The sequence below is a fragment of the Myodes glareolus genome, chromosome 1, assembly GCF_982192425.1.
Source record: "Myodes glareolus chromosome 1, mMyoGla1.1, whole genome shotgun sequence".
In the NCBI taxonomy this organism is placed as follows: domain Eukaryota; kingdom Metazoa; phylum Chordata; class Mammalia; order Rodentia; family Cricetidae; genus Myodes; species Myodes glareolus.
Window position 1 is genome coordinate 121,569,624 of NC_142026.1, and position 12,665 is coordinate 121,582,288.

At 44.7% G+C, this 12,665-nt stretch overlaps 1 protein-coding gene across 7 annotated transcripts in view; it reads left to right on the forward strand.

The window, feature by feature from the left end:
- Utrn (utrophin) overlaps nucleotides 1-12,665 on the forward strand; it is a 504,577-nt gene that overhangs the window by 56,121 nt on the left and 435,791 nt on the right. For 2 of the 7 annotated variants that reach the window (XM_087911816.1, XM_087911820.1), the window contains exon 1: nucleotides 5,681-5,833. The exons of 4 other annotated variants lie outside the window; for them this stretch is intronic. In XM_087911816.1, coding sequence (XP_087767942.1) covers nucleotides 5,740-5,833 — 94 coding nt within the window. In that variant the 5' untranslated portion in view covers nucleotides 5,681-5,739. Of the gene's footprint in view, nucleotides 1-5,679; nucleotides 5,834-12,665 lie in introns of those variants that run through there. One more of the 7 variants, XM_087911822.1, reaches the window with a different exon arrangement.

A 12,665-nucleotide genomic window follows, 5' to 3' on the forward strand; every position in this document is an offset into this window, starting at 1 on the left:
ATTACTCCGCCCATGAAATACCATCCTTGACTCTGGGCTCTGCTTTTTTTGGGTTTGCTTATTTTTACAAGAGTTTTTCCTGGCGTTAACTTTTTTTTTTTTTTTTTGTAGCTGAATCACATCAACCATAATATGAACATTCTTATTGCGTGCCATTAACATCGTGTGAAGAATTCTTTTCATGTTGACTTTGGGTTTTGCTAATCGTCTTTAATGTGATTAAGAGCCAAGATAGAGTTTCATGGTGAGACAAGAAGGGCTTAAAGAGATCCTGGAATGTTCTTTGAGTATTTGGAAAAGTACTATTCCTTTTGGGTTCTTCATAAGTGGATTCAGCTAGACATGAATCAAAAACGTGGGAAAAATTGCCTTCATAGTGAACATGTGCAGACTTTTAAATGATGTTATTCCCTAAATGAGATGGAATTAGGACTGCTTCTATTCGTATTTTGGCCGTTACTTTTAGAATCTAGAGATGGTTTAAAGTCTGTCAATGGATGTGTGTCACTATATGTGAATATTATGGTGTCTTCTATAAGGGACTTGCCCCTCTAGGTTTTGGTATCTGCAGGCAGACCTAGAACCGATCCCTTCCAGGTATTCAAGAAAACCATGTCCTAGATAGCATCACTCTGATGGAAACGTTAAAGGGAAAACTGAGAATGTGGCTCATTGATAGACAGCACTTGTCTAGCATGCTCAAGGCCCCAGGTTCCCTTCCCAGTACTATATGGGGGTGGGATGGGGTGGGGGGTATCATTAATTAAATGTAAGACTCTTCAAGACAGAATAACTCTTTTCCCTGTTTGTATTTCTGGGTGTAAAGGATATAGATTGGCTAGTAGAGTCTAGGCTATGGTACAGATTGTGTTTGGCTAGTAAAGCCAAGGCTATAGTTCAGATTGTGGGGCATGTGAACCTGGTGGAGACTGGACTCCATCCATACATGGGAGACTTCTAGGGACATTGGGGCTATGCAGTTGTGAGTACTGTAGAAAGACCTCTCGGGAGCTCCACGGGAGGGAGGGATAGAAGAGAACCCGGAGGCTGAGACAGCTTTACAGGTATATTGCCCTGAGAGACCAGGCAAACAAAAAATGTGGGGAGGTGTGTGGGGGCTGGTGAGGCTGTGGACAACTTTATGGTTACAGGGTCACGCTTCTCCATCTGCAGCTGTAACATTTTCCTTGTAGTTCCCTTGAAATTAGACCCAAGCTTGACAGGAACTTGTTGGGGTTACTTAACCCAATCTTGTGAGGTTCTTTCAGAATCCTTTCTGGCCCTGCTCACCACACACAAAGCATGTCTGCTGCCCAGTGAATGCGTTTACCATGAGGCCATAACCTGGCTCTTGCTTCCTTTTGTTCTCCATGTAATCTGTGTTTCGTGGTGTATAATTTTTCTCCAATGGGAGGAGTGCGAACTGGCAACCCTTGGGTGAAGGCAGGTGAGGAGGGGGCCTGTGGAACTCTGTTGACAAGTGAGCAGATGAAACCCGGGGAGAAGAGCCGCAGAGAGGCTGAATGTCTAGCTGGGATCCCTCAGCATTTAATGATGACACCGGCTCCTTACCAGGAAGAAAAGAAGAGCTGGGTATGGTGATCAGACACAGTCATAGAGAGGACTTGCTTTATTAATTCTTCCTTTATATGTGGGATCTTTGATTGAATCATGGACCAGAAACAGGCCAGATGGGGAAATTTGCATCAGATCTGCAGACTTGTTTGCACAAGTGTGTCAGTGTGAACCCTCTGGTTTCGATCACTATGTCCTAGTTAGTTACGTAAGATATTCACATTTTGGGAGGCGGCTTGAAGGGAACATGAGAATTTTGTATGCTATTTTTACAACTTGCCTTTAAAAGTCTAAGATCATTTTAAGACAGAAAGTTTATAAGGATAGGAGGCAAGAATGGTCATCATTGTTTCCAGACAGAATGTCTATAAAGAAGTACAAAGACTGTTCCTATCAGAGAGCATCATGCCCGCTGCTGTTAAGCAGAGAATGTCTGTTAGCAGAGGATTGGTTGTCTTAGGAAACTGGAATTCCGCAAATTCAAGTCAGGTGTTATTTCAGAGTCAGATGGCCACAGCCTACCCAGCCTCCTTCTTTCCCTGGTATGAGAAAAATGAAAGTGTGGCTTCAGCTTCAGTGCATGCGGTAAGGAAGAGTTAGTGGCCAAGGACAGGCTCAGCTCCTCCCACTTGGTCTCCCTGCTGTTGGGGTGTGGTTTGGCACTCCCTGTTATCTGCTGATTTACCAGTCAGGTGTGTGGGTTCATTAGTTTGGACTGACAGGTATAATCTGATGTTCAAAGTCAATAGGGTTTGTCCATTAGCAGGATAAAGAGACTGTGTGCCTTCCATGGCCCATTCAGCTTACCTGGCCAGAAGGGGTGCGCGCGTGTGTTCATATTTGTGCATATATATATTTATTTATGTGTATGTTTGCATATACGTACCTGTTTGTGTATATGTCTGTGCTTATGTTTGTGTATTTCTGCATACTTATGTGTGTTTATGTATGCGTTTTTGTTTGTATGTGTTTGTGTGTGTGTGATGCTGGGCGCCCTTCTTCCACAGAGGATCAACGTCTGAATACCTTTACTTCTCTCTCTGTGCTGTGCCCATTGTGCTTGAGCTGGTTTGTTCTGTATTCTTTTTCCACCCCATCCATGTCCTTCCTTCCTGATGAGAGCAGACTAGATTGGCAGCCAGTTGCTATGAGACCATGATAGGGTTAGTGGTATGTAGCACGTTTGATTATAGCTCTCTCAGCGTCAGATTGCATAAGAAAGTGTATACGCTGGACAGATGCTTTTGATAGAAATGGCCTATTTGATTTCACCCGATCTAGGGACGAGGACACTGTGTAACCTAACAGAAAAACATCCGTGCGGAGAAGGTTCCCACAGCCCTGAGACGTTTTTAGAAAGGGCTTCCCGTGAGAGAGGACAGAGAACTTTTAGGAGCTCCTTCAGATACCTATGGTAAAGTGATGGTAAAACTTCTTATTTTCAGAGTCTCAAGGGTTTGGGGCAGTCCCAGCGCTTTGCCTGGTGTGTGCTTCTGCGGAGAAGCTGGTGTCTATAGAAGCATGCCTTCTATGCTTGAACTTGGATGACGTTTCCGCTTAGCCCAGTGAGATTGTTTTAGAAATTTCCCACAGTGGAAAGTTCTCTTGGACATGCAAAAGTTCAGTGGTCACTTTCAAAGTCAGCCGTGTGCCAAGAAATCACTAAAACAATGGATTACGTAGTGCAGCCTTGGGACATGGAAAATTTTAAAAGATGTGTGATTCATATCATTAACACAGGTTGTAAGGCTTGAGACCTTGTATTAGAAAACAAAGAAAAATGACTTTCTTCTTTTTCTTTTTCTTAGAATATTTTTTTTTCCTTTGGAGAAAAGAATTATTTTTATTTTCTATTATATAATGTTTATTTTGCCTGTATACAAGCATGTAACCATGTGCATGCATTGTCTGTGGAGGCCAGAAATGGGTGTTGGCTCCATGGGAACTGGAGATTTGGAGGCTGTGAGCTGCCGTGTGGGTGCCAGTAACTGAACCTGGTTTCTCTGCAAGAACAGCAACTGCTCTCAACCCCCGAGACACCTCTCCAGCCCCAAGTTTTAGTTTTATTTTTTTCAAGTTGTGACCTTGTGGTAGTTTCTTCGTTATGCTTTATATAGATTAGGTCCTGTTTAGTATTTATGAGGGAGGATTAAAAAATTAAATTCTAAAGTAGGATGTTACAGAAAGAGGCAATTGATGGCATCCTACAACGTTGACTTCTTAGCGCTGTCGGTGGAACAGAGACATTTTGGTTTACTGATGGGTATCGCTTATTCACAGCCATCATGGAACCCCTGGTGAGAATGTGAAACGGTGCAGCAGCCACTTTGGAAAGCTGCATGGCTGTTGTTCAGTATGTTTATTATAAAGTTCCTTTGTGATTCTACTCCTGGGGATTTATGGGTCTCCAAGAGAAATGAGACTGTGTCCATATAAATAGTTTACGTGTGGATGTTTACAGCCGAATAATAGTGCAAAGGTGGAACCAATCCAGTGTCCTGGGATCTGAGGAATGTGGTGTGCCTTATCCATGCGGCAGAGTGTTATGCTGCCTCAAAGGATAAAATCCTGATCTATGCTGCAATTCGGAATCTTGGGAAAATGCTAGCTAAAAGAAGCTAGACACAGAGGATCCAATCCCGTTGATTTCATTTATAGGAAGTGTCTAGAACCAGCAAAGCTCTGGAGACTAGAAGTAGATGGTGATAGCAGCCTTGGGCTGGGTGAGGAAGGACGTGAGAATGACTGCTATGTATGAAGGTGAAGAGAGACTGCGCCATTGATGGTGGGGATGGTCGCACAAATTCTGAAAGCACACTGACTTCTGTTGACTTGATACTCCGTTTATGATTTCATTTCAGTGAAGTGCTCGCTTATGTTGGCTTTTGATTAATTGGCATATTTTGTGCCATTCTGATTTTTACTGTCAGATCCCATTTTATACATTTGGAGAATGAGGCTCAGAGGAGATTTTTTTTTTTTTTTGTTCCCAGACTCAAAAGTCTGTGGTCTTCTGATCTAGACAGGTTATTTTTAGTTGAACCTCCTGTGGATCCTGACAGGGTTGCATACTCTGTGAAAATCTTTGGACTAAGTACAGTTTCTGTTCAAAGGAGGAAAGAAAAATAATAGATCAATACTAAGAATGTAGATAAGACAGTAAAAACACTTTTCTTTCTCCCTTGCATGCGAGTCGATGATGCATATACAAATGACATCAAGAGAATAAGGCAAACATGCAAAATAGAAGTCTGGAAAATGAGTCAAAAAACAGTTACCTCTGATAATTCTTTGTGGTTATTACCCCCACCCCCACCATAGCTCGCTCGCTCTTTCTTTCTTTCTTTCTTTCTTTCTTTCTTTCTTTCTTTCTTTCTTTCTTTCTGTTTGTCCTTCTTTCTTCTTCCTCTCTCTCTCTCTCTCTCTCTCTCTCTCTCTCTCTCTCTGTCTGTCTCTCTCTCATTTGTTTGTTTCTTTGAGAAAGGGTTCCTCTGGGGTAGCCTTGGCTGTCCTGGAACTCACTCTGTAGACCAGGCTGGCTCACTGGTCTGCTTCTGCCTCCCCAGTGCTGGAATTAAAGGCATGCTCCACTACTGTCTCAATAGAGCAGTTTCTAAGGAATTAAGAAGAAATTGAGTTTGGTGTCTTATTTCCTGAAGGCATACATAGATGCAAAACTGAAACAGTAACTCCAATTGATTCTTTAAAGTATAGTTAATATGTAACTGAACTTTTCAGCTCTGTTGTCTACCCAGGGTAAACACAGGTGTGTATGCATCCTTTGTGTGTCTGTCTGTGTGTGTGTGTATGTCTGTGTGTGTTAGCTCTTGCTATCAGACACCATCAAACAAGAAGAAAACTTACTATCTCTCTCTCTCTAGTCGAGCTGAAACATTCAAAGGCCCTTAGCTATCACTATTAAACAAAAACCAAACCAAAACAAAACCGAACCCAAGAGTAACTCAGGAGTCCTCACTGCTGCAAAGTGTAACTTCCTGTCTGGTACTGAGGCGAGGTGGGGTTAGATTTAGTCAGATCCTCTTGTGGGAAAAATAAAAAGGGCTTTAAAAAAAAATCAACAGGACATCCCAGTGTGCAGTTCGCAGGCGGCTTTTGTGTTGACTTCCTCCACCATTTCCCTCATCCTCTCAGTCGCTGTGGGTGATGAGCAGCCTGGCAACCACCACCTTTCGCTGGAAAAAGTGCAGATTGGATTTGCCCGGGCAGGTGTCTCTTCAGGCCTGCAAGAGATCCCCAGGTAAGTTTGTCAGTTGTGTGACACTTGGTAAGGGAGGCCGTGAGAGGGTGTGAGAGGAGGCAGAGCCTCCCTTTCTCTCGCCAAGTCTGATTTGTGAGGCAGGAAGCTGCTGAAAGCAGGGCTTAACTGGTGACAGGCAGAGGTGGCCTGTGCCTCCAGATGCCAGCTCTCCGTGGAGCCTGACCGAGGCCACGCGGCGGGCGCTGCATCTAGTGTTTGATTTCTTTGGCCTGAAGCTGCTGAACATCATTGTGTCAAAGGTGTCGCACCTTCTTCAAGGTGGCTCATGCGGTGTTGACTGCTTACCCTTGTTTCATTTCTCTTTGGTGTGCATTGGTGTTTTGCCGGCATGTTGTAGACAGATGGGGGCTGCCATGTGAGTGGTGGGAATCGAACCAGTGCTCCTAGCCACTGATCCTTCTCTCCAGCCCTTGATGGCTGACTCTTGCTTTTCGAGACTGGGTTTCCCTAGGCAGCTTTGGCTGGCCTGGAACTCACTCTGTAGACCTGTAGACCAGACTGGTCTCCAATTCAGAGTAGATCCACCTGCCCCTGCCTCCTGAGTGCTGGGATTAAAGGCGTGCGCCACCACTGCCCAGTTGACTGCTTACTCTTAAAGAGAAAACTTTTTCTCTGTGGCAGAGTCTTACTGGTATCGTTCAGGCTGGCTTTGAACTTTAGGCCTTCCAGCTTCACCTCCCGTGAGGGGGATTTTTGGTTTGCACCACCGCATCTGACAGTGTGGTGTCACACACTGTCACAGCCCTGAGTCTGTGTAATAGTCGGCTCTGTTGGCAGAAAAAGCCTGGCTCTAAATCACAGGTGGGGTTCAGCGCTGAGGCGGAGCTGAGGGAAGGAGGGACTTCTGTTTGCTACAGGCCTGTCTGTGGAAATGCCGAGCTTTGGTGGGGGGATGGGGGGGAGTGGGGGGGGGTGATTCGGGTGCTGGCCTGAGATTTTCCCTAACTGGAGTCTATTTCCAGAGTGACTTAGTCTCTTCACCAGTGACATCCATGTCTTCTTAAGTGTAAATATACTGCTTACATGGTCTGTCTGAGAAAAAAAAATCCAAAAAAATAATGTGTTTTGGTGGCTATATATTTTCTGAGTCAATATTTCACTACCAAAATGAAAAAAAGAAAAAAATCTCAGGGTCCTTAGTGGTGTTTTTGTTTGTTTGTTTGTTTTTTGTTTTTGGTCACAAAGTGGATTTTTCTTTGCAATTCTTCTCCCCTCTCAATATTTTCCTCTCTAGTAGCATATGAACAAGATAGGTGCATACTGTGAGCATCCCACTAAATCGAGAGGACCAGCTCGTATTTTTCGCAGTGATAAGCTTTCTTGGCCAAGTGCTGTGGGTGTCAGCATGCCATGATTCTCCACACGGCTCTCTCTCCGTGGCTTTCTTACTGAGTAACTATAAGGTCCCAACATAGGATCATGATGCCTTCCAGGGCTGTGACTAACACTCCCTGAACAGATGTAATCACGGTGACCCTGTGACCTTTTCCGAATCTCTTTGGACTCTCGTTGGCTCCTCTTTTTCTCTTGCCTGAGCTTTCAGCCTGCTGACCGTTGTCTTGATGCAGAGGGTCCAGCGTGGCTACAATGGTTGAAATCAGAAACCGGCAAGAAGAAAATTATGCACAAATAGTAAACAAGGGAAGTTACTAGATGACAGCTTTGGAAATTTTTAATATTCTTAATGTTCTCTTGGTTGAACTCTGGTCTATTTATGCAGCATTCTTTCCTTGGCTCTGGTGACTCTAAAGGCTTTGGGAAAATAGCATTTTTATTTTAGTAAAAATACTTCACGGATGTTATTATAGAAATTGGAAACCAATTATGTACCTGATCTCAAATACTACAGGGGTTCAACATCTCTTTTTTTAAATTGGGCTGGTTTTAATCTTGTTTTGTAGTGCAGGTTTCTTTAGTGATCTTGACAGAAGTAAAGATGGTGATATTAATGCTAAAACTAGCGTTTTGGTAGGATGTTAATATTCCAAGAGAAGAAGGCCAAAGTTTAAAAAAGTGATCAAAACCTGTGAAATGCAAAGACTATTTGAAGACGGTCAGGGACACACAGGCGACTGTGACCGACCAGATGACGCGACAGAGGTTCCCCTGGTGAGGAAACAACTTTGGGAGAGCCTGCTTATCTTGCCGCCCTTCCTGTTCTCTTATTGGCTGATGAGACTCCTTATCTACACTGACATTTCCTTTTAGATAGATGGATTAGAAGATTCAGAACTCCAGCTGTCTGTTGGGGCCACTGGTGTCCTGAGACTTTTTTCAGGGCCTTTGATGTCGTAGGAACAAAACCTTGACTTTGTAGCTTTCCCGTAGCTCTCTGGTGGAGCCGTGTGGATAGGCATAGGGGCACCATGTCTTTTGGCCCCAGCTGAGCTGGCAGCTCTACCCTAGATGGACAAGAAGAAGGCATTATCTCCCCAGTACGCCAGCTCCCCACTGTGTGTGGCAGGAAGCAAAAATCCATAGTGCTGTGGAGAGAGCCTATGCATTAGTTCCTTGGGTAGGCCGAGGCTTACTTTCCCCTGCATGTTGATGTTCAGGGTGTGGTGTGGGAGACTGTGTGTTGAGGGAGAGACCCAACGACAAGGTCACAGGGAATGGGTGACTCACTGAAATGTTCTAGTGAAGCAAGGTGAATTGGGAGTTTAAGAAATAAGGATTTCATCAGGAGCTGGGTGTGTAGTGTGTGTGTGTGTGTGTGTGTGTGTGTGTGTGTGTATGAGAGAGAGAGAGAAATGGGAGGGGGAGGGAGGAGAGAGCGGAGGGAGATTTGGAAACATTGCCAGGCAGTTCTCCTGAGCAATGGCTCATTCTGGTGCTTGGGTTGTCAGCCTGAAAGTTTCGGGTCCCTCTTGGCTGTTGAGGTCTTTTTAAATTCTTTTCACTCTTTCCTGTATTTAGTTAACACTTAATCACCCAGTACAGGCTGTACTCTGGGAGGTGCTAGGAGTTTACAAATTGCCTGTCCGTGACAAGGGATGAGCTCTAGTTTTGGCTAGGAGGGTGGAACTTGGATATTTCCACACGTATCTGGGCTGCCGGACTTAGCACATTCATGGTCGTCTCCACGTGTATTTGGGCTCCCTGATTTAGGAGGTGCTCACTCCTCTTGAGGAGCACAGACGCGAGAGCAGAGTGGCTGCCGTGATGGGCAGTCTCTGTAACCTTCACGACTCTAGAGAAAGGGGTGGGTGGTTCTGCAAACCAGGCAGCCTATCAGTTACAAAGGCGCAAAAATGCCGGTTAATCTGGGAGAAGAAAGGCAGGAAGGACCTGAGAGATGTGTTCAAGAAGACACTGGAGCAGCGTGTGTCAACCTGTGGATTGTGACCCGCTTTGTGGGGGAAGGTGAAGGGGGAGGGGGAGTGTTGAATGACCCTTTCTCAGGAGTCACAGCCCAGATATCCTGCTTATCAGATATTTACATCAAGAGTCATAGCAGAAAACTTACAATTACGAGGCAGCAACAGAATAATTTTGTGACTGGGGTCACCGCAACATGAGGAGCTAACTGTCTAAGGGGCCTCAGCATTAGGAAGTCCGAGAATAGCACAGTGGCACAGACCTCTTTGATCCCAGCGTGAAAGAGGCAGAGTCAGAAACAAGTGGGTCTCTGAGTTCCAGGCCAACCTAAGCTACTTAGTAAGACCCTGTATCAGCAAAGGGAGGGGATACTGAGATACCGTTTGGAGTTCTGGACCCCACATACCCCTACGAGCTGTGTGAATCACCGAATCTCCGTGACTAGGTCTCTCGGACAGAATTCTCCAGGGGACCGTGTTCAGGATTTGCGTGTTTTATAATAGCACCAGGTAAATAAAAAGAGTAAGTTGTGTGACTGTTTAATACTTAAATCGTTTACTAATGGATTTGGGCTTGCTGTGTAGTGTCTAGGAATAGGGAATCAAACATATCGCATATGGTACTTCAAAAAACGTTCAAGCTCAGGTTTTTGTGCTCCATCATCTTGTGGCGTTTTCTTCCTTGGCATCACCTGAGTGCTGCTTGGGCCGCCGATCCTGCATCTGTTTTATTTTTTCATGTCGCTTCTCTGACCCTTGCCTGGAGGGCACCAGGTGCTTCCTGTTTCAACCCTCAGCAAGTTCAGGACTTGTTGGAAAGCGCCGTGATTGACTGTGGAAACGTGATAGGATCTGGGGTCCGGTAGCCCCCCCATTCCTGTCTCAACACTTTGACCTTCATTTCTCCAGCTCAGTGAGCTGGCACCTCTATGTAGTTTTTTCCCCACTGTCCCAGGGCTCGCATTGTTTGGTGGAGGAAGATGAGTCATAGCCTAGTTCTACCGTGTTGGGTGAGGTGACATCCTAGGCTAGGACTGAGGAACACAGGTCAGGCTCTTTGTGTAAACCAGAGTAATTGAAACGTGGACTGTGAGCCTGGCGGGGATGAGCGTGGCCATGCTGGTGGAATTGCTCTCAAGCTGGAGGAACATTTCTTTTGAACAAATTTTTTTTTGCCTCAAATCTAACTTTTAATAACGTGATAACTTTTAAAACATCTTCAAAGCAGTCTTACAGAGTCAGGCTCCTCAAAGCAGAATCAAAATTATACAACATGGAAAATTATCTTTCTCCCTTTATCCCCTCCCCACAACCATGGGTAATAACTTTGGTGTTCTACTTAACCTTTTGCTATGAATCTAAGAATGTAAAGCTCTAAGTTCTCACAGGTAAAAATTTCCTTTTCGTCCGTACCAGAATTAAAAGCTTTGAGTGTCAGTGGTATGCTGTTACAGCAGAGCTAAGCAACTGGGTGGTGGCAGCACACACCTTTAATCCCAGCAACTGGGAGGCAGAGGCGGGAGAATCTCTGAGTTCGAGGCCAGCCTGGTTAGCAAAGTGAATTTCTGGACAGCAGGCTATCCTATCTTGAGAAAACAAAAACAAACAAGCAGATAGACAAAGCAACAACAACAACAACAACAAACCCCAAAGCTAAGCAAAAGTAAACTACAAACAAATGACTGAAGAATACAAAAATCGGGGTCCACATTTCTTAGCTCACTCAGCTACTCTGGGAGCAAGTGTGATTTAGTTATTGAACTGCCACCCACAGAGGGTAGGTGAGTATTTGGATTTGCTTTCTCATGAGAATTTCTGGGCATATTTATTGGTTCTCTGGACAAACCTTTCAGTCGTCTTTTCCTACATTGGTGCCCATTTTCTTCTGCGGCTGGCATGCCTGATTTTCAAACTCTTACTGATTCTAAAAGAAATTTCTACAGAAAATGGTAACTTTTTGAATAATTTGCCTTAATTTCAAGTTTTCAGATGGTTAACCTCTAACTTAAAAGATAGGCATTATTTTGCTGATCTCTGAGATAGAGGTTTGAGGCTTTGGACTCAGACCCCTCATTTTTTCCTCTCTGTTTGACTGCTGTGGAGACAGCTGTCATCCTAAACCATGCTGAGACTAGTCATTATTTAGGTACCCTCAATATTTTATTACATTTTTCATATGCTGATAATTAATTTCATATGTATGGTAAACCTAGAATTATTTAAGGTCCCCTTTCCATGTATTATGGAGCCTCTGAGAGTTGGGAATAGGGAGGTTGTGGAGTGTGAGTTGAAATTAAGCCAGCTCTGTTGATACTGAGCTCAGTGAAACCAGCGGCTGAAGGGAGGTCTCAGTGGCTAAGGTCACTTGATGCTCCTAAAAAGGACCTAGGTGGCTCTCAGCACCCTAGGTGGCTCTCAGCACCCTAGGTCCAAGAGTTATGGATGGTGGCCATCCATAACTCTTGATGCCCAGAGGCCCAATGGCCTCTTCTGACCTTCAAAAGCTCCTTCGCACTGATACATATACACACACTCAGGCACACACATACATACACTTACAATACAATAAATTAATAAAATCTTCAAGATGAAGCTTTGAAGGCTCATTTTGTCCTATAAAGGTATGGGCATATATACGCATCGCCTGTCTTCGCTGAATTGAGGGGAAAGTATTATAAGAAATGGTGACTATTTATGTTAATGGAGTCTTTGAAGCTAATCTAGAAAAAGCTGTGTCTGGGTATTAAAGGCGGATGAGACTTTTGTTTAAATCAGGCGCCTTGTTTCTCATCATCCATTAGTCACGGATTTGTTCTGTCCTTCCATCCAGATCTGTGAGGGTTTTTTCACGTCAAAGCATTTTAGGCTCACTTAACTGGAGATGCTCTGATGGCAGGAAATGCACACCCAGCCAGGACAAGGAGACTGCAGTTGTTTGGAGGATACGATTGTGGCATGGTGCCCCAAGTGTTGTTTGCTGGTTTCAAAGTTCACTTTCATTGCCCCCACCCCCCTTTCCATCTGTAGGTTTGCATGCAAGCAGAGAGGCTGGGCACCTAGCTGCCCATGTCATTCTCTACTGCATGACCTATTTGCTTTCTGGTGCCCTTGTATAAAAAGCTTTATTTAGTCTACAGGGAGGGTTGTTTCTCCAACTGGAGGAGACCTGTCACTGTAGTCTCGAAGCCTGATGAATGCCGTTGAACGTTGCCGCCCCGGATACTGTAGGAGGCTGGCTCCAAGGTGCTCGGCAGATAGACACCAAGCACAGATTCGTGCAGCTCGCTTGCACATTACCAGTGGAAATACTGCCAGATGGCCATCTGCCTGACCCTCCAAGAAGCAGGCCCTCTTATCACACCAACACTGATCCTTTTCTCTGGGTACAACCAACTCCTTGTTGAGAACTTAATGCCACGGCTGGTCTCTTGGCTTCTGACCTGGCCTATTTTCTTGTTGACTTCAGAACTTCATGCCTTCAGCTTCTGCTTGGT